Raw genomic sequence first — 25,779 nt, 5'->3', positions numbered from 1 at the left:
AACATTAGGAAGAACTTCCTGACAGTAAGAGCTGTTCGGCAGTGGAATTTGCTACCAAGGAGTGTGGTGGAGTCTCCTTCTTTGGAGGTCTTGACAAGGCATATGTCAAGAATGCTTTGATGGTGTTCCTGCTTGGCAGGGGGTTGGACTGGATGGCCCTTGTGGTCTCTTCCAACTCTAGGATTCTATGATTCTAAAAGGAAGTCCCTTCTTCACACAGCAGATAGTTAACTGTGGAACTCGCTGGCGGAGGAGGCAGGCATGGCCGCCGATTGGGATGGCTTGAGACTAATTGATGGAGCAGAGGGCTGCCGATGGCTTCTTGGCTATGCTCTGCCTCCACGGTCAGAGGTGGCAATGCTTCTGAGTAACAGCCATGAACATTGGGGTCCTTGGAAGGAAGGTGGGCTGTAAAATGGATAAATAAACCCTTCTCCACTTAGTTTCTTCTTCTTCTTCTTCTCTTCCTCCCAGCGGCCTTTTCTACAGCATTTTCACCGATCAGCTGAAGTGCAATTTGAACGTCATCAACTTGGACCCAGAGATCAACCCCGAAGGGTTCGGCATCCTCCTTGAGTTCATGTACACCTCCCGTCTCAACCTGCGGGAGAGCAACATCATGGCTGTCATGACCACGGCTCTCTACCTGCAGATGGAGCACGTGGTAGATACGTGCCGGAGGCTGGTCAACACCAGGTGAGTTGGCCCGGGTTAACCTCAGTGAGGTCGGTCCATGGTTATGCCCTTTTTGAGAACATTGTATGCTCTTAGGGTAGCTCCTTCTGCTGCTGGGTCCAGCAGAACCTGACCAGTCCTCCCTGTTAGGGATCTGCCATGTTAGCTCTGCCACCCACCAGCCTTAGTTCCGCCCCAAATGAGCCCCCATTGGCCTGATCCAGCAGGCTCATCTTATACTCTTATGTTGGTTGGTTGGCATCCATCTGTCTCAGGAGACAATGGAAGAAGAGTGCGCCTTCGGGGGTGAAGGCAAACTGGCGCATGGATAGCTCAGTTGGTTAGAGCATGGCGCTAATGCCAAGGTTGCAGGTTCGATCCTCATATGGGACAGCTGGATATTCCTGCCTTGCAGGGGGTTGGACGAGATGATCCTCGGGGTCCCTTCCAACTCTACAATTCTATGAAACTGTTGGAGAGTCACAGTGCCTGCTGTGGCTGTAGATACGGGAGAGACATGCTTGGTTGCAGCTCGGGCAGAGGACAGTATCTGGTTTTGCTGATGAAAATGCATCGGGGCATTTCCTCTCTCTGTGTTCTTATGTAGGAAGAAGGAATTGCGCAGGAAGAAGGAATTGCGCATGTTGTGACCATGGCCTATAAATTATTCCAACATTTCTCTCTCTCTCTCTCTCTCTCTCTCTTTCTTTCCCTCCCTCCCCGCCACGTCCAGTGACACAGAGATGATGTCTGCTGTGAAGACTCAGCGGGAAGACTTTCTGGGCGGTCGCCTGGCCAGCCACCCGGACATGATGGGATACAGGAGCAGCAGGGAAGTCTCTGAAAGCGGGCTGCCTCTCCGAAATGGGCCCATCTGCGACGGAAGAGCCTTCGTCCCCGGCTTGTACGGTGGTCTTTCGGGCTCCCCCATCTCCTACACTGGATACAGCCCCATGCCCGTCGGCGGGTACCTCTTCTCAGACGATGAGCTGCGGGAAGCAAGGATGCCCCTCTCGGACATTTCCAGGGCCAACCCTTTCCCGAGGGAGCGGGCGCTGCCGTGCGGCGCATCCCGGACGGGCGCTGCAGATTATGCCCGTAGCATCGCCGAGGTGTCTCCCGGCATGTGCCAGGCTGCCATCTACTCCCCGAAGAAAGCTGCTGCCGAAGAGGTCAAAAGCGATGTGCACTACAGCGCCGCCCCTGCCCCCAAGCCCGCCGCCCCCTTGGTAGCCCGCAACAGCGCCTACTTCCCCTGTGACAAGGCAGGGAAGGATGAGGAGAGGTCCCCCTCCGAAGACGACATCAGCCAGCGCTTCGAGGCAAGCAATGCCCCCATGAACCGCAAGGTGCTGGTCAGCCCCCAGAGCCCGCAGAAGTCAGATTGCCAGCCCAACTCGCCCACCGAGTCCAGCAGCAGCAAGAACGCCTGCATCGGGCAAGGTCCCGGCGGACCGCCATCGGCCAAAAGCCCCACCGACCCCAAGGCTTGCAACTGGAAGAAGTACAAGTTCATTGTGCTCAACTCCCTCAACCAGAGTGCCAAGCCGGATGGGCCTGAGCAGGGCGAGGCGGGCACCCTCTCCCCCCGCGCCTATGCCCCCTCCCTGACCTGCCAGCAGTCGATGGAGCCAGAGAACCTGGATGTTCAGTCCCCCACCAAGATGAGTGTCAATGGGGAGGACTCGACAATCCCGCAGGCGAGCAGGCTGAACAACATCGTCAACAGGTAAGAGCTCCCGGTTTGCTGGGGCTCCTTACAAGCTCACCGAGGACCCACGGAGTGTGGCAGGAGGGGGCAAAGAGGTGGAGAGCTTCCATTTTCTTTCTCCACCCCCCTCCTAACCATCGCTGAAGCCTTCAGCTTCAGGCAGAGCAAAGAGGGGTGAGAGGTAGGCCTGCCTTTTCCTAACATAGCCCCCCCCCAAATAAGAACATCAGGGGAGCCTGTTGGATAAGGCCAATGGCCCACCCAGCATCCTGTTCTCACAGGGGCCAACCAGATGCCTATCGGAAGCCTGCTAGCAGGATCCGAGTGCAAGAACCCCTCTCCCCTCCTGCCACTTCCAGCCAGTCAGTCAATGTTTATTACGGCAAACAGCCAGCATATCAAACCAGAAATTCTGCATAATTCTCTACATAAGCAATAAAAACGACTGATATGGGGTTTTAACAGTCAATATACTAATTGAATATACAATACTTAAAATACAGGTCCAGCGGAATAAAACACCGTAAAAGAATAAGAGATTTAACTAAGAGCTGTAGCAGCAATATCATCATCCGAGAGCAGGACAAATCGTTATAATATGTTATTCAATAAAAGAGATTTACGTTTTTTTAATAGCTAAGGTGCAAAATTTGGCCACAGCGTAGGATACTGAGCTCAAAGAATCTTCCAGAAGGAATTTGCGTAATGTTTCAGGGGGAAATTCCAGTTAATATTGCAAGGGTGTGAATTTTGATAATAGGGGTAAAATGAGTCGCGATTGTTCTTCACTATAGAATTCACAGAATAAAAGAATGTGAATAACAGATTCCACCTTGTTGGACATGCATGGACAAAAGCGCTCTTCGATTGGTATACGCAAGAATTTGCTGTGTAACACAGCTGAAGGCTTTGTATCAAATCAGGCTCTGGAAAAGGCCCATCTATGAGATTCATAAATAATATTGGATAGATACGGGGCAGCTGCCAGATTAGGCCAAGATTTTAGACACCTGTAGTTCTTAGGAAGTAAGGCATCTTCTTTTTGCAGTTCAATAGGGCCACTTCCAGCAACATCCAGCAACTGTGTGGGGCAGAGCATGGTCATGGTGGCTAGAAGCCATCGATAGTCCCCCTACTCCATGAATTTGCCCAGTCCTCTTTTAAAGCTGTCTGGCTTGGTGGCCGTCACTGCCTCCTGTGGCAGTGAGTTCCGCAGTTTAACTCTGCGCTGTGTGGAGAAGCACTTTCTTTTATTTGCTCTGAATCTTCCAACACTTTGGATGCCCACCAGTTCTGGTGTCCTGAGAGGAGGAGGAGGAGAGATGAAACAGGGGTTGCCATGAAACAGGGCTTGGGTGGCCATCTGCCGAAGGGGTTCTTTAGCTGGGACTCCTTGCACTGCCGCGGGTTGGACTGGATGACCCTCAGGGACCCCCCTCCCAACTCTACAATTCTGTGATTCCATCTACGTTGCTTACACTCCTTCCCCCACCTGCTCTGCCTAGGTCGCTAGATGGGTCTCCTCGGGGCAGCGAGGACCAGTCGCCTTTGTACTTGCATTCTTCCAAGTGCAGCTCCTGCGGTTCGCAATCCCCCCAGCATTCTGAGATGTGCCTTCATACCCCCGGCTCACACTTTGGAGAAGAGATGGGAGAAACGCAATCGGAATACTCCGACTCCAGCTGTGGTAAGCCCAGAGCCACCCCCAGCCAATCCATTTCACGGCTATTTTGGCAATGGAGTTCCGTAGCTCGGCGCCGGGAACCTGCTTGGCTCGCAGAAGGCCCCGGTGGGTTCAGTCCCAGGTTGGCGTTGCCAGGCAGGGCTGGGATTGCTCTCTGCCTGAAACCCTGGAGAGCATTGTGGGAGATAGTGGATCAGACGGACCAATGGTCTGATTCGCCATAAAGCAGATTCCCTATGTTCCCTGCATGCTCTCATTTCCCTTGCTTGCTCATTCTATAGGCACAAAATATATAGGCACCCAGAAGCCAATCTCTGGCCTTATAAGATACAACACGTAGCAAGCAGGAAATCCCTCTTCTGCCAATGAAATCTGTTCAGATAATGATTGGGTGGTGTTCCCAATTCAAAGGGTTTTGTTTTGTTTTATAAAAAAGCTCTCTTAAAAAAAACAGACCAGAGTCGAATGGTTTGTTTCTGGAATCAGATCATTCCTGTGCCTCACCATCCCTTTTACAGTGTCATCCTCGCAATCCAAATATTGCATGCCGGAATTTGGAAATTCAGAATGTCCCAAATTCAGGTTCCAAAAACCTAAAGCCAAAGCGATCCAAGGTTCTGAAATTCTCCAAAATTGGATTGAAAACTTTCAAATTCGATTTTAAAAACGTGTTTCCCTAGCTCCAGCAACATCTGGTTCAGAATCTCTATTTGGGGTGGGCAGAGCCGTTTCACATCCTTTCGGATCACATAGTGCTGTACAAACCTCTTTTGCGAAGGCCAGACGTGTCTTTCATAGGATAAGGCCTGGATTTGGAGGGGGGGGAGTGTCAAAGCCATCCAACATTGTGTGCCACCCAGCTGGCATGTAGCACCAAGATCCTCTTCTCCACCCACACGCCTGGAGTTTTGCACGGCGCCCCTTCCCCCTTCCCACCAGCTGAGCCAGATCAGCTCTGGTATCCGTGCCAACGGGGCTTGATATCAACGGCAGGGTCTCCTGGCATTTGCCCCACTCTGCCAGGAGAAGCCTGCACCCTAAAACAGGCACCAGCTCTTTATCTGTATCCCACCTTTTCCTCCTCCAAGGGGCTCAAGGTTGAGCACGTGGCTCCCATCTCCCCCCTTTAAACCCCACAACGACAACCCTGCGAGGTAGGCTAGGCTCAGAGAAGGCAGGGACTGGCCCCAAAAGTCAAACCCAGCGAGTTCATGGGGATTCAAACCCAAGTCCGGCACCAAGCACTAGGCCCCGTTGGCTCTGGCAGACAAGGATTTCCACCGAGGAGGGATTGGGCATCCCACTGGACCTCCCCCTCCCCAAGCAGCAATATCAGCACAAGCTAGCCCCCCATGTGTGTGTGTGTGTGTGTTTGTGTGTGCTTGGCTCTTGCGCTTCGCTTCCTCTGACTCCCGGCCGCCTCTCCCTCCTTCGGTCCGACAGAGAACGGAACCTTTTTCTGCAACGAGTGCCACTGCCGCTTTTCGGAAGAGGCGTCCCTGAAGAGACACTCCCTCCAAATGCACAGCGACAAGCCCTACAAGTGTGACCGTTGCCAGGCCTCCTTCCGCTACAAAGGGAACCTTGCCAGCCATAAAACTGTGCACACAGGTACGGCCCTCTCCAGGGGGCGCTTCCGGGCCGCCACGGGGGCAGGGGCGAGGTCTGTCGGGATGGTGGACGGTCAGGCCGAGGGAGCTGCGCGGCCTGGGGCCGTGGAACCACAGGATTCCCGGGTTGGAAGGGACAACTAGCGGTCATCTAGTCTGACCCCCAGACACACAGCCCTCTGAACTCTGTTTAAAAGTCTCCGGCGAAGGAGAGTCCACCACCTTCAGAGGTGATAGGATCATGGAATGGTAGACCTGGAAGGGATCCCCTGCGGCGCGGGAATCTCAGCTAATGCACCCCTGACAGCTGCCCACCCAAGCTCTGTTTGAAAACCTACAAGGAATCATAGGAGGGCTCCCCAAGGGACATCTATACCAACCCCCTGCAATGCAGGAATCTCAGCTAAAGCATCCCTGGCCACCCAACTACTGCTAAAACACCTCCAAGGAACAAGAGTCCACCAGCTCCTCAAGGAGTCCGTCCCACCTTCCATTTCCCCCCGTATGTCTGGCTGAAATGAAACTAAACCCCCAAAACCTTGCGTGAGGACCAAAAGTGGGAGAACTGGTGCAGGAATGGGAACCTCCAGATGAATGGCAGGCAACAATTCCCACCTTCCCTGACCATTGTCTGAGGACGGTGGAAATTTGTGTCCTTGCACGGTGTCGAGGTGCCCTTTCTCAAGGGACAAAGCTGTTTCTGTTTGTAAAGCACTCTGTGATCTGTGGCAGCGGAAGGATCTGAGACAGGCAGTGTCGCCGAGTTAAGAGAGCGAGCTTTGAGCCAGGGAGTCTTCAGTTCAAATGACCTCGCCTTGGCCATGGACTCTCTGGCTGGCCTTGGCTCGGGCATTTGCAACCTCCGCTCCCCATCTGTAAAATGGGGGCAAGTCCTTATCTGGTTTAAGGGAAATCATGAGGGGGGCTCACATGTAACATTTTAACGAGTGTGCAATCTGGGTACGCAGAGAGCTGAGCTGTATCCTTGTAGAGTTATTCACATGTAACGTGGGGAAAAGTGTGTGCAGTCTGATCTGTGTATGCTGTAGGTTTGGTTGCAATGGATGCAGGTACATCATAATAATAATATAATATATTTAATAATAATATAATATATTTATACCCCCGCTCATCTGGCTGGGTTTCCCCAGCCACTCTGGGCGGCTTCCAACAAAATATTAAAATACAATAGTCTGTTAAACATTAAAAGCTTCCCTAAACAGGGCTGCCTTCAGATGTCCTCTAAAAGTCTGGTGGTAGTTTTTCTCTTTGGCATCTGGTGGGAGGTGCCACTACCGAGAAGGCCCTCTGCCTGGTTCCCTGTAACCTCACCTCTCGCAGGGAAGGAACCGCCAGAAGGCCCTCGGAGCTGGACCTCAGTGTCCGGGCAGAACAATGGGGGTGGAGACGCTCCTTCATGTGTTTGTGTGAAAGTGCACACATGCCAATTGGAATCGCTCAACGATTATGTGCACTTGTTGAACGTTACATGTGAGTGACATGAGTTTGCAGCTCAACTTTCCGCGTAAACAGAATGCACATTTATGCCTTCAGGGGTTGGGGTCGATTTGCATGAACAGAGGTCCCCACTTCTGAACAGCATTGATGTCCGAACACTCCTGATGGTTGAGCTGTACAAATTCACAAGCATACACACCAACCCTTGTGTAGAGGCAGCTTGTGCATGTGTTCGGTGCAAAGAGTGAACTAGAATATTGGGAAGGGGCTGTTGCTCAGTGACAGAGTGTCCAGTATACTCTGAAGGAGCGTCTCCACCCCCATCCAGGGGCGGAGGAAGGGGGTGTGGTCCGCCCTGTGTGTCACCGATGAGGGGGGTGACAAAATGCCAGGTGGCACTCACCGTGGGGCCTGCAGCGCGCCCGAGCCACACATCTCTCCTGGGACAGACGTGGTGGCTTGGTGCGCGCAGGCTCCGCTCTGCCCAAACGGTCCGCCCGCTGCCTCCCCCCCCCAGCTGTAGGGCAGCTGAGTGAGAAGAGGCAGGAAGACTCCGGAGGCCCCACAGTGTGCCCTGCCCCTATGGGCATCCGTGCGGCTCCCTCCACCGCTGCCCCCATCGTTCAGCCCGGGCACTGAGGTCCAGCTCCGAGGGCCTTCTGGCGGTTCCCTCCCGGCAAGAAGCCGAGGTTACAGGGAACCAGGCAGAGGGTCCTCTCGGTTGTGGCGCCCGCCCTGTGGAATGCCCTCCCATCAGATGTCAAGGAAATAATCAACTGTCTGACTTTTAGACGACATCTGAAGGCAGCCCTGTACAGGGAAGTTTTTAATGTTTGATGTTTGATTGTGCTTTTAATGTCCTGTTGGGAGCTGCCCAGAGTGGCTGGGGAAACCCAGCCAGATGGGTGGGGTATAAATAATAAATTATTATATTGTTATTATAGTAAGGTCCCAGGTTAAATCCCCCACGGCGTCTCCAGGTAGGGCTAGGAGATGCTGCCAACCCGCGTTGACAATACTGAGCTGCAGGGAGTAATGGTGTGGCTCGGTATAAGGCCACTTTCTATGGCGCTCCTGTCCGTTGGGGGCCTTGGCGGCGCTGAAAGTTTTGAAGGCGAGGGGGCACCCTAATCGGCCAGGCCCCATTATTTAGCAAAAGGAGCGCCCTCCCTTCCAGGTGGGCCACACACACTTTCATAGCAGGACCTTCTCTTTTTTTCCTTTCTTTTGCTTCATACTGCGACACTAAACAGGCTCCGTTCTGTTTGTCGAGACAGGCGAGAAGCCGTATCGCTGCAGCATCTGTGGGGCCCAGTTCAACCGGCCAGCCAACCTGAAGACCCACACGCGGATCCACTCGGGAGAGAAGCCCTACAAGTGTGAGACCTGTGGGGCGAGGTTCGTCCAGGTAGGTAGTTGGTAGACGGAGATGACTCTTTGAACTCCCGGGGTGTTTTTTCTTCTCTCTCTCTCTCTCTCTCTCTCTCTCTGTGTGTGTGTGTGTGTGTGTGTGTGAATTTTGTACTACAGTCATACCTCGGTTTAAGTACACTTCCGTTTGAGTACTTTCCGTTTAAGTACTCCGTGGACCCGTCTGGAACGGATTAATCCACTTTCCATTACTTTCAATGGGAAAGTTCGCTTCAGGTTAAGTACAGACTTCCAGAACCAATTGTGTACTTAAACCGAGGTGTGTAATCTGTATTGCATTTTTAAAACTTATAAAAAAGAGAATAAATTCATCCTTACACCCACGTATACTAAAAAGAAAAGAAAATACAAAAAAATAGAAAAAGGAAAAGATATTCACCAAATACACAAAATTATTTAAGGAGCACAAACCATAATTTGAATGTTCTATACACAAAACTCCTAGAAAGAAGTTACCTTCATATTTCTTCTCTCCCCCCCCCTGCCTTACAGTCACTTTCTTTCTGTTCCCCAAAACTGGTTTGAGTCCCTTATATGTTTATTGCCTTCCCTCTATCTCTTTGTGGCTTCAACACTTCTCTTACATTTAAGTAATCTGTATTCAGTTATAAAAAGAAAATCCCCTTATTCCTGTGAAGTTAGTCTAGGCACACAACCAAGTATCATTTTTGGAACCATATTTTGCCAGGTAGTTTTTAAAGCAATCCCATTCTTTTTTAACCTTAAATTCTTTTTTAACCTCTCGCATCTGAAGAAGTGTGCATGCACACGAAAGCTCATACCAAAATAAAAACTTAGTTGGTCTTTAAGGTGCTACTGAAGGAATTTTTTTATTTTTTAACCTTGTCGCCTGAGTGGTTTCTTATTAATTCTGTTTCTTTTGACACCCCCCCCCAATGAACTCAAGCCCCTTTTGACACCTGTATTCCTTTCGCCAGGTAGCACACCTGAGAGCTCATGTGCTGATCCACACCGGGGAGAAGCCCTACCCGTGCGAAATCTGTGGGACCCGCTTCCGGCACCTGCAGACGCTCAAGAGTCACCTGCGAATCCACACTGGGGAAAAGCCCTACCATGTAAGTCATGGCGTCTGAATGCCTCGCGGCTGGAGATTCCTGCATTGCAGGGGGTTGAACTAGATGACCCAGGGGGTCCCTCCCAACTCTACCATTCTAGGATCTTGCAAGCCAGGTTTTGCCAAACTGGTGCTCCCCCCTCCCCACCCAGCAGCTAGCAGTGGCCACAAACCTGGGTAGCTTTTTTAAAGTCGTGGTTTTATTCATTCTCAGGGCACAGGGCACAGGCCACTCACGTATAAGATGAATAGGTACAGCACAAAATAAAAAAATTCCTTCCAGTAGCACCTTAGAGACCAACTAAGTTTGTCATTGGCATGAGCTTTCGTGTGCATGCACACTTCTTCAGATAACATGAAAGCTCATACCAATGACAAACTTAGTTGGTCTCTAAGGTGCTACTGGAAATAATTTTTTTTTTATTTTGTTTCAACTACGGCAGACCAACATGGCTACCTACCTGTAACTAGGTACAGCACAGAAACCCACGATATAAAATACTGTATAAAATCACATTGCTACTTAGAAGTATATAGAAAACCTGCATCTTAGCAATACTGCATAAATCACATGTAACACATATAAAACTGACGTATCGAAAGCTCTAAATTTAATGCAGGCACCCCCAAACTGCGGCCCTCCAGATGTTTTGGCCTACAACTCCCATGATTCCTAGCTAAGAGGACCAGTGGTCAGGGATGATGGGAATTGTAGTCCAAAACATCTGGAGGGCCGAAGTTTGGGGATGTCTGCACTAATGTAAAAATATATATACACAAAGCTTAAAAGATATGTGTGAGGGACAGGGGATATCGCGAAGTCCCTCCCCTCCTGAGTTCAAGCCCGTCCCCGAGCAAAGGGGAAAGCAGGGAGAGTTCCGATTCCAGTGGGGAAGCAGGAAGTCGTGTCCGAGGCTCAGGCAAGGTAGAGGAGCCAGGGTCCCAGGTGGGACAGGAAGGGGCAAGCAAGGGGGGAAGACCCATCCCTCCAACTCCAGAATTACGCAGGAAGAGGAGGGGCAAGAGGAGGGGTCTGCCAAAGCTTTTGTGTTGGAGAAAGACGCGCCAAAAGCCATTAGGAGGTTCTGAAACCGACTGACAACATCGCTCCGTGTAAATAGCAATGACTTGAGCACTGTAAATACGCAGCACCAATAAAAGAATAAAATGCAGAGCTGCGTAGCGTCGTTACTCTGGAGTAGTCCACTCCGGCCACTGTGACAGCAACCTCCTAATCATTTTTGGGCTACTTCGGAGTTGCCGGGATGAGCGTATCCGAGGCGGAGAAGTGGCGGCAGATCGCTGAGCAAGCCCAGCTAGAACTGCAACAGCTGTCGCTGCAGGCGCAGGGAGAATTGAAGGCAGCTAAAGAGGAGACTAAGAAGGTCCAGGACGACCGGCTACAACTTGCGGAACAGGTGAGAGAGCTCCAGGAAAAAGAGCAGCATTTAAGGGCGGTGGCGGTAGACCTCCAAAACAAGCTGGATGCAGAGAAAAACAAGGCGGGAGGGGCTCCCCAAGTCCAAGTGCTGCCAGGAAGGAGAGCAGGGACCCTTGTAAGCAAGTTCAATGGAGACCCGAAGGAGTTTCAGGGCTTTGAGACTGAGATCGTGTATGCTCTTGAGCTGCACCAGAATGAGTTCCCCGATGATGAGCACAGAGTAGCGTTTATTGTGGAACATCTCACCGGAGCAGCCAGGGAGTGGCTAAGACCATTAATCGCAACCAAGAATCCTTGCATGAAAAATGTCCAACAATTTCTAGAAGGTTTGAGGACGATGTATTGGTCCGATAGTCATTTGGACCAGACTAAGGAGGAACTGCATAATTTACGCCAAGGAAATATGACAGTTCGCGCATATTGGGCGAAATTCACCATGCTGGTGCACAGACTGGGGTGGGTTTTGGATTAGCCTCCCATGCAAGCTGCGTTTTACTTGGGTTTAAGCGAGGAGGTGAAGGATGAACTCTCGAGAGGTCCAAAGCCCAGTACTATGGATCAGCTGAGCAAAGCAGCTCTGGCGGTGGGGGTGAGGCAGGAATCCCGGTGGAACGACAAGCAAGCGACGCGCGCAAAGCGGGCTTGGTTCCCACGGTCGCAGGAGAAGCCACTCCCTCAACAACCCTTTCAGGCCACGCCTGGAGCCAGCCAGGACCAGGAGCCCATGCAGATTGATAGCGCGCGCGCGCGGGCTTTTCAAACCCCAGCGGCGCCAAGACGCAAGGAGGGAAGGGGCGGGAATTGCTTTCTCTGCAACTCACCCCAGCATCTCGTCAGAGACTGCCCACATCGCAGGGAGTGGCAAGGAAAGGCGGGAACGGTGGTGCCCTCCCCCACTGACGCAGCACCACAGCAGGGAAACGGGAAAGCCTGGCTGCAGGAGACAAGGGGCAGCAGCCAGGCACAGTCAGCAGACAACAGCCCCAGCCCGCCCACCCGCACAGAGAGGTGCAGAGCCAGCCCACCCCTCCCAGAGCAGGAGTGGTTCTAGAAGTGACGCTAACGCTCCCAAATGGCTATCCCCTGACGGTCCTCGCCTTAATTGACAGTGGGGCGTCCGCCAACTTCTTCTCGAGAAGCTTTGCAGAAGAGCACCAAATCCAGCTTTTGCAGTTGGATTTTCCTCTGCACGTAGCAACCATTGACGGCAGGGAGCTGCTGGGAGGGGCCATCACACATCAAACCCCCCCCATGAGAATGACGGTGGGAAGGCACTCAGAGACACTGGCGTTCAACGTCACCACCATCTCAGACCCCCCCATCGTCTTGGGCATGAGCTGGCTGGCGCGCCACGACCCCTCCATAAGTTGGCATCAGAGATGCATCACTTTTGGATCGGACTTTTGCCTGGAACATTGCATGCAGCACCAACCAGGGGAGGGGCCTCCGATAGCCACGGTGGCCACCATGCACGTCAAAGGGGGTGAGGCGATACCCAAGCCGTACTGGGACCTGCAGGAGGTCTTCAGCGAAGCGGAGTCCGACCACCTACCCCCACACAGGTCTTTTGACTGCCAGATCAACCTGGTGCCAGGGGCAACTATACCCCCAGCCAAGCTGTACGCCATGTCAGACCAGGAGCTGGAGGATCTGCGCGCTTTCATCGACAAGAACCTCAAGCGGGGGTTCATAAGGGAAAGCAAGGCAGCAGGGGGCAGCCCGGTCTTCTGGGTGGACAAGCAAGACACGCAACAGCGCCGTCTTGTGGTGGACTTTAGACGGCTGAATTCGGTGACAGAGCCCGTGGCTTTCCCCATGCCCAGAGTGGATGATCTCCTGACAGCGGCACGCAGGGGCAAGATTTTCACCAAGCTGGACCTAAGGGGGGCGTACAACTTGATCAGGATCCGGGAAGGAGATGAATGGAAAACCACGATGTTCACGCCTCTGGGCTCTTTTGAATATCTGGTGATGCCCTTCGGTTTGCAAGGGGGCTCAGCATGCTTCCAGGCCTTCATGCACCACGTCCTGGGGTCCCTCCTCTTCAGGAAATGCTTGGTCTTCCTAGATGACATCCTTATCTACTCGAATGACCCAGTGCAGCATGTGAAAGATGTCAGAGAGGTGTTGCAACGCCTGAAGGAGAACCACCTGTATGTGAAGCTGGAGAAGTGCAAGTTTCACACCAAGGAGGTGGACTTCCTGGGCTACAAGCTGTCAGACAAGGGGCTGGCGATGGACAAGGACAAGGTGCAGGCCATCCTGGACTGGCACAGCCCCAGGACGCGCAAAGATGCCCAACGCCTACTAGGCTTCGCTAACTTCTACAGGAAGTTCATCAAGAACTTCTCTCGCGTTACGGCTCCCATCACGGACTGCCTGAGAGGCAAGCAGAAGTTCAAGTGGACACCAGAGGCGCAAGCAGCGTTCGAAAGCCTCAAGAGAGTGTTCGCCTCAGACCAAAACCTGTTCCATGTGGTGCAGGACGCGCCCCTACGCATTGAGACAGATGCTTCTGAAAAAGCTGTGGGCGCAATTTTGTTGCAACTGGACGCCAACAGGGAGTGGAGACCCTGTGCCTTCTTCTCCAGGAAGCTGACACAGCCTGAACGCAACTACACAGTGTTTGATAGGGAACTTCTTGCGATCTACGCTGCGTTCCAGCACTGGCGACACTTCCTGGTGGGCGCGAAGCACCCCATCCAGGTGTGCACAGACCACAAGAACCTGGAGTTCTGGAGAACTGCCAGGGTGCTCAACCAGCGGCAGATACGGTGGGCAGAGTTCTTCTCGAACTTCAACTTCTCCATCCACTACATCCCGGGGGAGCAGAATGTCAGGGCGGATGCCCTCTCCCGCAAGCCAGAGTACATGGAGGAGGAGGCGCCACCAGCCCCAAGGCACATTTTCCCCCCGTCGGCATGGTCCTGCGGAGCAGCTGTGGTGAGCGAGGCAGAACTCACAGCACTGACGGCAGCGGATGAATTTGCCAACCGCATCTTCAGAGAACTGAGAGGGGGGAGGGAGCAGGCAAAAGACTTTGCAGAACGCAGAGGGCTGCTTTTCTACAAGGGTGCGCTGTACCTACCCACCACCCAGCTTCGACGTACGGTCCTCAAGCAGATGCACGACAACCCTACAGCGGGGCATTTTGGAAGGGACAAAACCGCTCACCTAGTCATGAGACACTTCTGGTGGCCAGGGGTGCGGGAAGATGTTCGAGACTATGTAAGGGGCTGTACCACCTGCCAGCGGGCGAAGGTGGTCAGAGCAGCGCCACCAGGGTTGCTGGAGCCCTTAGCCACACCACACAGGCCGTGGGAAGTGGTGTCCATGGACTTCATCACAGATCTGCCTTCGTCCAGGGGTAAGACTGCAGTGTTGGTGGTGGTGGACCTTATGTCCAAAATGTGTCACTTTATACCGTGTGCCAGGGCAGTCTCGGCAGAAGAGACAGCCAAACTGTTTGTTGATCACATTTTCAGACTGCATGGATTACCTTTAAGGGTTATTTCGGATCGTGGCCGCCAATTTGTTTCCAGGTTCTGGCGGCGGCTCATGAACCTCCTGCAGGTGGAGGTCAGCTTGTCGACGGCTAGACACCCGCAGACCAACGGACAAGCGGAGAGGGTCAACGCCATTCTGCAGCAGTACCTGAGATGCTACGTCAGCCAGCGGCAAACGGACTGGGTGGATCGCTTGCCACTAGCAGAATTTGCCTACAACAATGCAGTGCACGTCTCCACAGGGGTGTCGCCCTTTAAGGCCAATTACGGGCGCGACCTCAGATCTTTCCCAGAGAGGGAGAGGGAGGAGGAGGAGGAGGAGGGCCCACAGGCTGAGGATTGGGCAGAGGAACTGGAGACGGTGCACCAGCAGCTCAGAGAACACTTGGAGAGGGCCAAGGAAGCGTACAAAAAGGGGGCAGATCGCCACAGGCGACAAGGGGAGGTCATCAGGGTGGGGGACAAGGTGTGGTTGTCCTCGGAGGGCCTTCCCACCAGAGGGAGGTGCAAAAAGCTGGCACCCAAAAGGCTGGGCCCCTTCACGGTCACGCAACAGGTAAACCCGGTGGCATACAGGCTGGCACTGCCAGAGGACATGAGGGTGCATCCAGTGTTTCATAGATCGCTGCTGTCGCCGTACAGGGAAAGCAGCAGGCTCCGAGACAGCGAACAAACCCCCGAGGGAGGGGGGGAGAGGGAAGGCAGGGAGCAACTCAATGAGGCCACGGCCATCCTGGATTCAAGGTGGGGGGTGGGGGGACTGGAGTACCTCATGGCATGGGAGGATGCTCCACCGTCCCAGAATGAATGGGTCCCAGCCACTCAGATACAGGAGGAATTCTTGGTGGAAGAATTTCACGCCCTCTTTCCCCACAGACCCAAGCCCTGGCACATGGAAAGGGAGGGGGAGGAGGAGGAGGCACGGGAGAGCAGCTCACCATGGCGCTGGGAAGCGGAGTTTGAGGAACCAGAGGATGAGGTATGGGTGTCACCGAGATCCACCCAGTCAGAGGAAGGAGCAGATTGGCAGAACGTTTTTACCCCCACCAGCTCTGACGCCACGGACTTTTTGGGATTCCCGTCCGCCCAGGCGGAAGGGGGGGGCTCGCAGGACTGGGGGGAGGTATTCACACCAACGGGCTCGGAGAGCACTGAGTTCTTAGGCTTCCAGTCGTCACCGACACATGGGGGGGGCCTGGGGAGGGGTGAAGGAGAGCTTGGGAGGGGGGTGGATGTGAGGGACAGGGGATATCGCGAAGTCCCTCCCCTCCTGAGTTCAAGCCCGTCCCCGAGCAAAGGGGAAAGCAGGGAGAGTTCCGATTCCAGTGGGGAAGCAGGAAGTCGTGTCCGAGGCTCAGGCAAGGTAGAGGAGCCAGGGTCCCAGGTGGGACAGGAAGGGGCAAGCAAGGGGGGAAGACCCATCCCTCCAACTCCAGAATTACGCAGGAAGAGGAGGGGCAAGAGGAGGGGTCTGCCAAAGCTTTTGTGTTGGAGAAAGACGCGCCAAAAGCCATTAGGAGGTTCTGAAACCGACTGACAACATCGCTCCGTGTAAATAGCAATGACTTGAGCACTGTAAATACGCAGCACCAATAAAAGAATAAAATGCAGAGCTGCGTAGCGTCGTTACTCTGGAGTAGTCCACTCCGGCCACTGTGACAATATGCATTAACCATTGATCCCACTTGTTCTTAGAGCCCTGATTTGACGCCTTTTCGCTCTCTCTCTCCTCCCCTCCCTCCAGTGTGAAAAGTGCAGCCTGCACTTCCGCCACAAAAGCCAACTGCGCCTCCACTTGCGCCAGAAGCATGGCGCCATTACCAACACCAAGGTGCAGTACCGCGTCTCGACAGTGGAAGGCGCCGCCGAGCTCCCGAAGGCTTGCTGAAGGAAGGACCTGTTTCTCGGCAAAAGAGGAGGAACGGCAGTGGGGGCAGGCGCGATGTCCAAAGGAAACTTGTAACACTTTAGGGGGGGGCGCGGGGGACAAAAACTTTATTATTCTTTCTTGTCACACAATGGAGTGCCTCTCGAAGCCCGGAGGGCAGTTGCAAAGGAGAAAGAGAGAAATAGTATCATGAAACGGGTTTTACATTTCTTTCTTTTTTTCCCTGCTTCCCAATTATGTGAATTTTTAAAAAGTATATATATCTATATATCTATATATCGCTCTCTCTATATATCTATATATATATAGTCAGATCGACATTTTGTGTGTGTGTGTGTGTGTGTGTGTGTGTGTGTTTATGTGCAAGAGAGTTTGGGTTGGGGGGGGGGAACCCCTGTCTTTTAAAAGTCTGTGCGGCAAAAGGCCCGACCCTTTCGCAGCCAGGAGATGAGGAATGTAGATCGTTTCATGGGAACAAGTTGTGTTTCTTTTTTCTTTTCGTTTTCTTTTTTCTTTTGCAAATTGTGCGTTTTTTAACGAAAGAGCGGGGCGGGGGGGGGGGGGAAGAGATTGTATATGCTATCAGAATGGAGAGGGCTTTAACTTTTTAACCAAAGGTGATGGAATCTATGGCAGAGTTGTAAATATATGAAAATATATATATATATAAAATATATACAAAATATAAACCTTTAAAAAAGAGATATTGAATGCATATATATATATATATATATATATATATATATATATATATATATGTGTGTGCATTAAAGTCTCCTGCTAAGCCTCTGCAGGCAGATGGCTGATCTGGGAGTCTTTATTGTGACAAAGCACTTAACAAGATATTTTAAAAGTATTGCATCTGTATTAGTGAGAAAATATTTTGTCTAAGAGCATTGAGTGTGTATTTGTATTTTTTGCAAGTGAAGGTTTACAATTTACAAAAAAAGTGTGTATTAAACCAACAAAGCTGCAGAAGGAATTTAAAATAATTTAAAAAACGTAATTTTGTGTTCTGTTTTACTTCTTCTTTCTTTCTTTCCTTTCCCCCAGTCTGTATATATGTACAATGTTCGTTTGGGGTTTTATTTTTATTTCTCTCTTGTTTTGCGTTTTCTCACAGTGCCTTTTTTTTCGACTAAATTAGAGCCCAGTTTTGAGGTACGGTGTCGCTATAAAGGGGGTCGTTGCAGGCTCTTGATGGAGAATGTCAGGTGTTGTTGTTTTTTTAAGATAATAATAATAATAATAATAATAATTTGGTCTCATTTTATACACTTGTGTTACAATCAGTCAATCTCGGGTGACAGGGTTTGGGGGTGTGTCAAACTGCATTAATGCGTTCTGTAAAATATAGCTGTACAAATTCAAAAATAAAACGGCGGAGAGCAACCATGAGCAGGGCTGTGTGGTGTGTTTCTTTTCCTGCCTGCCCGCCCCAGCAGCTGTTTCTTGAGGAGGCATCCCTTTGTGGCAGTTCAAGGTCCGATGCAGCCTTCCTCAACCTGGTGCCCAGAATTCAAAGTCTCACCCATCCCCAACCAGCAAGACATTCTCCCTTGGCCTCTCATGTTGCCTGGGGCTGATGGCAAGTGGAGGATACAGGGACAAGTCTGGGAAGTGATTCCTCCTAACCCAGGAATCCCCAAACTCCGTCCCTCCAGATGTTTTGGACTACAATTCCCATCATCCTTGACCACTGGTCAACCATCCTTGACCACTGGTCCTGTTAGCTAGGGATCATGGGAGTTGTAGGCCAAAACATCTGGAGGGCCAAAGTTTGGGGGTGCCTGTCCTAACCCATGGGTAGGCAAACTAAGGCCCTATTGGAAAATTATATATATAATAAGAATAATATTGGAGAAAACTGGGTATTGAAACTTGCTTAACCTAAATCATATATCCCAGTTTTACAGCGGCCCTTTAAAGTACGCTTCACGCAGAGTATACGCAGTCAGAAGTTGACCTGGCTAAGAAAACACCACCAAGAGCGTAGGGTATTATTTCCCTTATAGGAAACCCCTTACTAGCTGCACACTTGTAAAAGTATGCAGATGAAAATATAAACGGTTGGGTTTCTTTAACTGAAAAATTAACTCTAAAGAGACTTTAAACTAAAGATAAATGCTTTCTCTCTTAGCAATGTTATCTACCCACTTTCCAAACCTCCCACAAACCTCCCATTAAACTACCTGAGAATTAACAGCAAACTAGCTTTATAACTAAGCAACTCTCATGCTAAGATTCAACTGGGAATCTCTTAAACTGAGAACAACTGAGAGAGTGATCTACTTAGAGATGAATCAAACTGAAAGATCTAACTAAGAGATGCAGAAGGCTTTCTGGCAGAGCCTTATATACAAGAAGCAGAGCCCACGCCTGTGAGCAGTTAACAGAAACACCGGCACCTGTTTCTCTTAAACAGTATTTACATTAGACCGGCTCTAAAGTAACTTGACTACTAAAGAAAAATCCTTTTACTTAAAATGCACCTCTGGATTACTTGTGGGGCACAGGAATTTGTTCACCCCCCAAAAAAAATATATAGTCTGCCCCCCCAAGGTCTGAGGGACAGTGGACCAGCCCCCTGCTGAAAAAGTTTGCTGACCCCTCTCCTAGCCTGACTGAGTGGGTTTTGGTGTATCCACACATATCAGTCAAATGCTATCTTACAGATGACAAAAGTTGTAACTTCAAGATGACAGAGCGACCCTTCTTCCCTTCCCCTCTGAACACTAAGGCATAGTCAGCAGAACCATACAGAAATTAAAAAACAGTCCACATGTATTAATTTGTGAAATCCTCTCTGCACACGCAGCTGCCTACCCCCTGGTAACCATTATAAGGTTAACCACTTCGAGGGGGGCTGGAGCTCTGTTCATCTCTCGCAGGAAATGCAACAAAGAATCTTGTGGCATGTTAAAGACTAACAAATTGGTTATAGGTGAAGCCAATGGTTCCTAAACTTTTTCGCCCTCCCCCCTACAAGTTCCATATATTCACCCCCAGTGGATCCTACCTTGTAAAAAGCATTACTGTATTGAGAATAGTAGTTTGCACAAACCACTAAGGAAGATGATGACTCAATAAAATTTGAAACAGTTGCAACTTCATTGAAAACTGGTCCCTTCATCTACCCCAGCTGCAACAAAATATGTCTCTCCTGTATTGGTCTCTCCAGCCACAGGTTTGACTTTACCCCTGAAGGCACATTTTCCACTGTCTCCTGAGACCGACAGATGCCAACAAGTACAGTCGTACCTCAGAAGTCAAACAGAATCCGCCCCGGAAGTCCGTTTGAAATCCCAAATGTTTGGAAACCAAGGCACAGCTTCCGATTAGTTTCTGATTGCGCAGGGGCACCGAAAACAATAGCAGAAAACACACCGGACGTTCGGCTTGCAAAATACTTTTCGATTGTTCAGAGCCGGAACATTCAACTCCCATTTGGGAGCCGTGGTATAAGTGTAAAACTATTTAGTTTAATGGATTCAACAGAATTAATGAGCTTGATCCAGTGATAGCAGTTTTCCAAAGTCTGATAGCCATTTATACCTTTATCTTCCACCAGCTGTGGCCGCTGGGCTCTTGGCACCTCCCCTAGGTAACCCTCACTATCCCCTTTGGGAACCACCAGTTTAAGATTTGGGGACAACAGCAAGAACACAGCTGATGAAGTGAAAACTTACTCTGTAGTCTGTGAAAACTTACACCATAAACTTTTTTTAAAATAATATATTTTTAAATTAATGTTCCACATTTTTAACATCCTCACAATATTCATTTTCCATCTCTACTCAATAGGTTCTTTTAAACTCCCCTCCGCCCCTCCATGGGTTCTTTCTTTATCCCATAATTAAACTGCCTCTTTTACGTTTTCCGAATCATCAGTAAAATATAGTAGACTTTCACATTACAAGCATCTTCACATTCCTGCCAGGGTCTTCAAATTTTTACAGTGATCTTTTTAAATAAAGTGCGAATTTGTTCCAGTCCTTTTCAAATGCTTGATCTTCCTGGTTTTAGATTTTTCCATCAGTTTCGCTTGCCACTCCTCTTTCGATGGCATTTCATCTTGCTTCCATTTCTAGGCTAGTAATACTCTTGCTGCTGTTGTTGCATACAAAAATAATCGCTTAACTTCTCTTGGTGTCTCTTTACCTCTATAGTACCTAATAAAAGGGCTTCTGGTTTTTTTTAATAAATGTATTCTTAAACATGTTCTTTAACTCATTCTAAATAATCTCCCAGAAGTCTTTTGCTTTGTCACATGACCACCACATATGGTAAAAAGTACCTTCCATTCCCTTACATTTCCAACATAAGCTTGAACTCGTTTTATACATTTGTGCAACTTTACTTGGTGTTAAATACCAGCAATACATCATTTCCATAATATTTTCCTTCAGCGAGCAGCATGCAGTAAATTTCATTTCTTCCTTCCATAATTTTTCCCAAGATGACAACGGAATATTATATCCAGAATCTCTAGCCCTGTGTATCATAACTGCCTTAACTTCTTCATCCTTTGTATGCCATTCCAAAAGTAATTTATACATTTTCAATAGTATTTTCACCTTGTCCTCCAACAGAACTACAGTATTTCAAACCTTGATCTTATTATATCAAAACCATTTTAAAAATCTATTTTAAAGATATCGTTTATCTGATGGTATTGCAACCAACCCGTCATATATTCTTTTAATTCTTCAAATGTTTTCAATTTTAATTGGTCTTCTGCCTCAGTTAATAAATCTCTATAGGTGGCCCAATTCCCTTTCATATTTACCTTTTTAACGGAAAATTCTTCTAAGGGTGAGAGCCACCAAGGTGTTTTCCTTTCGAATAAGTTTTTATATCTATCCCATACCTTGTAGATTGATTATCTCAGTGTGTGGTTCAAGAATCCTTTATGTACTTTCACTTTATCATACCATAAATATGCGTGCCACCCAGATCTGTTGTCATGAACTTCCAGATCCAATAAATCTGTGCTATTGAGCACAATCCAGTCTCGTGACAAACAAAGGCAATAAAACTTATGCCATAATCAACTGGGGTCTACTGGGTGCCAACTTGAATAAAATATTGTTGGGAGGGGGGCCAGGTGAGCTCCACCCTTCATAATCAATCACAATAATTTGCATAGGAATGTCCATCCCAAATATTTTGTTGATGGGGCTGAAGCTCCCACGGCCCCTAGGAGTTGGTTCCTATGGGGGCTACGGAGCCTTATCACAAGGTTGGCTAGTTTAGTAAACGGTAGAACTGCTTTCGTATATAGGCGGTGACCATTTGTAGAGAAGTTTTAAATGAATGATACTTTAATGTATTTTTAAGCTTTCGTTGGAAGCCGCCCAGAGTGGCTGGGGAAACCCAGCCAGATGGGTGGGGTATAAATAAATAAATAAATTACTACTACTTGTGGGGGTTCCATTCATGGCCCCCATGTGCACCAGCCCATTACGCCCCACCCTGCCCCAGGTCATGTCCCTTTGCATTCTCACCCGTTCCACTCCCTTTCTGACCTCTTCCAGATCCAGAGGTGCCCTTCAGGACTTCCTACACCCCCCAGGAAAGATCTCTGCAAATGTCTTTTAGCCAGTCTCTCTCTCTCTCTCCCTCTCCCTCTCCCTCTCTCTCTCTCTCTCTCTCTCTCTCTCTCCCTCCCTCCCTCCCTCCCCCTCCCCCTCCCTCTTTCTCTCTGCCCATCTCATAGGGTTGTTGTGATGACAACATGTGTGTGGAAAGGAACCATGTATACCAGTTTGAGCTCCTCTGAGGATGGACGGAGCATTATCTAATCATTTTGATAAAATGCCCACATTGCTTTTTGAGACCTCTTCTCCACAAAAGCTTCTTGCAGCAATATTTAAAGTCCCAGCAGTATCGCAAAATAATAATGACTTAAATTTTGCCTTAACGTGTCACTTCTGCGCTCGACTACTCCAGGCATCCCCAAACTGCGGCCCTCCAGATGTTTTGGCCTACAACTCCCATGATCCCTAGCTAGCAGGGCCAGTGGTCAGGGATGATGGGAATTGTAGTCCAAAACAGCTGGAGGGCCGAAGTTTGGGGATGCCTGGACTACAACATTTGAGATTTAAAAGGCGGCTAATCAAATGCCGCTGACAGCAAGAATGACAATTTCCACTACAACCACGAGGTGGCAGATTGAGGCAAGATTTAAGTATCCAATGAACAGTAAATATGTTTTGGGGGATAACTTAACTTCCATAGGGAGCACTCAGCTAACTAGACCCACTGAACATTACCATGCATTTCAATGAGTCTACTCGGAGTCGTCTTCTTTCTTCTTTGGCGATCCCTCGTAGCTGAGTAAGATTGTCTTCCATAAACACGGTTTTAACAGTGAGTCCGTAAGTGACTGTGGAGGCCAATTCTGGATCCGCACATCCTTCCACAGGGGGACATTGGTTTCCGGGCGGGAGTTGATCACAGTGTGGATTTGCCAAGCGTGCCTTCCTCCTCTTAGCACGTTTCTCCCTTGCGTCCTGAGTTCGAGTGTCTTCAAAGCCCATGACACCTTTGGTAAAGGTGTTTCCCACTTGTTGGTGTTTATACAACATTTTTAAAGATTTGCCTTGAGAGAGTCTTTAAGCCTCTTTTGTTGACCACCAGCATTACACTTTCCATTTTGAAGTACGGAATAGAGTAGTTGCTTTGGAAGACAATAATCAGGCATCTGCACAACATGACATTTTACTTGGAGTAAAAGTTAGTGGAGTACGACCCATGTTTCATAGGGGAGGGGGGATGCCTGTTTATCATTCGGTGTGAAGGGGTAGCACGGTGGGGGGACTTAGACACTTTGTGGGTACCATAGGAAGACCCCAGGGAGCCCCATGGGACTTGCAGGCACCTTGCTGGTGACCTCTACACTACAGAGTCAATAAAAGCCAAATTGGGCAGTATAGTATAGTGGTTGGAGGGTGTCTCCCCCACCCACAAGATGAAGTTCTCTTCTGCATGGTAGAATGAGAGTTTTCCTCCAGTTCTAGGACACACAAACACACACAAAAGCTCAGAAAGACCTAGATTCTGCATTATCCAAAGCAAACATTGTAGGTACAAATATATTTATTTCGTTGATTTAATAAATGTATACAGCACTTGACTGTAAAAGAACCACAAAGTGGTTTACGAAAAAAGTAAACCAATAAAATTATCAATAAGAAGAATCATCAACAGTAATCTAAGACGTTTGGAAACCTAAAATAATAAGCTAAAAACTGATTATAACTTGCACCGACTTTCTAAACATCTGGGCAGGCTTGTCTAAACAGAAATGCTTTTAGCTAGTATTGAAAAGAGTACATTGGAGATGCCTGCCTGCTCTCAAGAGGCAGGGAGTTCCAAAGTGTAGGTGCTGCCACACTAAAGATTGAATTCTTTTTTTAAATGCCTTTCAAATTTATACATTTCACTAATTTTACAATATTTTAACATTTCAAAACTTCCTTACCCCTCTTTCTGTGGTTCCTTAAATTTATTTTCAATATCTTCTGCATATCCAAATTAACTTAATTTGCTCATTTATTCATCAGCTTTAAATATATACTCTTATAAAACTTCAGATTGTTACAATAATCCTGCCAATGTTCTTATCTGTTTACAATTTATCTGTAAATATTCAACAAACCATTTCCATTCTTTCATTAAAAGTTTGTTGTCTTGATTTCTTATTTTTCTGGTAAGTTTCGCCATTTCTGCGTATTAGATAAGTTTTTGTATCCACCCTTCTTTTGCTGGGACTTCTTCTTCTTCCCATTTTTGGGCAAGTAACATTCTTGCTCCTGGAGTCGCAGACATGAATAAGTTTCTCTACAGTTGGGGTAGTTCTGTCCCTATAATTCCCAAAAGAAAAGCTTCTGGATGTTTTTTTTTTTTTACAAACATTATTTTAATAATCCTTTTCAATTCATTATAATCATTCCCCACCTTACTACAAGACCACCACATATGATATAAAGAACCTTTTTTCTCTTTACATTTCCAACATTTGATTTAGATTTATACATTTTTGCCAATTTACCCGGTGTTAGATACCATCGTATGTGGTATGTGGACTGAGAACTCCCAGAAGTGCAAGCTGGATTTCGAAGGGGCAGAGGAACTAGAGACCAAATTGCAAACATGCGCTGGATTATGGAGAAAGCTAGAGAGTTCCAGAAAAACGTCTACTTCTGCTTCATTGACTATGCAAAAGCCTTTGACTGTGTCGACCACAGCAAACTATGGCAAGTTCTTAAAGAAATGGGAGTGCCTGATCACCTCATCTGTCTCCTGAGAAATCTCTATGTGGGACAAGAAGCTACAGTTAGAACTGGATATGGAACAACTGAGTGGTTCAAAATTGGGAAAGGAGTACGACAAGGTTGTATATTGTCTCCCTGCTTATTTAACTTATATGCAGAATTCATCATGCGAAAGGCTGGACTAGATGAATCCCAAGCCGGAATTAAGATTGCCGGAAGAAATATCAACAACCTCAGATATGCTGATGACACAACCTTGATGGCAGAAAGCGAGGAGGAATTAAAGAACCTTTTAATGAGGGTGAAAGAGGAGAGCGCAAAATAGGGTCTGAAGCTCAACATCAAAAAAACCAAGATCATGGCCACTGGTCCCATCACCTCCTGGCAAATAGAAGGGGAAGAAATGGAGGCAGTGAGAGATTTTACTTTCTTGGGCTCCTTGATCACTGCAGATGGTGACAGCAGTCACGAAATTAAAAGACGCCTGCTTCTTGGGAGAAAAGCAATGACAAACCTAGACAGCATCTTAAAAAGCAGAGACATCACCTTGCCGACAAAGGTCCGTATAGTTAAAGCTATGGTTTTCCCAGTAGTGATGTATGGAAGTGAGAGCTGGACCATAAAGAAGGCTGATCGCCGAAGAATTGATGCTTTTGAATTATGGTGCTGGAGGAGACTCTTGAGAGTCCCATGGACTGCAAGAAGATCAAACCTATCCATTCTGAAGGAAATCAGCGCTGAGTGCTCACTGGAAGGACAGATCCTGAAGCTGAGGCTCCAATACTTTGGCCACCTCATGAGAAGGGAAGAATCCTTGGAAAAGACCCTGATGTTGGGAAAGATGGAGGGCACTAGGAGAAGGGGACGACAGAGGACAAGATGGTTGGACAGTGTTCTCGAAGCTACGAACATGAGTTTGACCAAACTGCGGGAGGCAGTGCAAGACAGGAGTGCCTGGCGTGCTATGGTCCATGGGGTCATGAAGAGTCGGACACGACTAAATGACTAAACAACAACAATA

At 48.8% G+C, this 25,779-nt stretch overlaps 1 protein-coding gene across 5 annotated transcripts in view; it reads left to right on the top strand.

The window, feature by feature from the left end:
- The window catches only part of BCL6 (BCL6 transcription repressor), a 35,251-nt gene extending 17,374 nt beyond the window's left edge, over positions 1 to 17,877 (top strand). For 2 of the 5 annotated variants that reach the window (XM_060274244.1, XM_060274245.1), the window contains exons 4-10: positions 475 to 696; positions 1,409 to 2,404; positions 3,892 to 4,073; positions 5,514 to 5,681; positions 8,392 to 8,550; positions 9,512 to 9,645; positions 16,336 to 17,877. In XM_060274244.1, the coding sequence (XP_060130227.1) occupies positions 475 to 696; positions 1,409 to 2,404; positions 3,892 to 4,073; positions 5,514 to 5,681; positions 8,392 to 8,550; positions 9,512 to 9,645; positions 16,336 to 16,479 (2,005 nt within the window). In that variant the 3' untranslated portion in view covers positions 16,480 to 17,877. Of the gene's footprint in view, positions 1 to 474; positions 697 to 1,408; positions 2,405 to 3,891; positions 4,074 to 5,513; positions 5,682 to 8,391; positions 8,551 to 9,507; positions 9,646 to 16,335 lie in introns of all 5 variants that reach the window. The other 3 variants (XM_035132858.2, XM_060274246.1, XM_060274247.1) reach the window with 3 other exon arrangements.
- The last annotated feature ends 7,902 nt before the right edge of the window (positions 17,878 to 25,779 follow it).

The sequence above is a fragment of the Zootoca vivipara genome, chromosome 5 (assembly GCF_963506605.1).
Source record: "Zootoca vivipara chromosome 5, rZooViv1.1, whole genome shotgun sequence".
NCBI lineage: Eukaryota > Metazoa > Chordata > Lepidosauria > Squamata > Lacertidae > Zootoca > Zootoca vivipara.
Note: the sequence above shows the minus strand (reverse complement) of the source record. Positions and strands in the feature narration are given on the sequence as shown.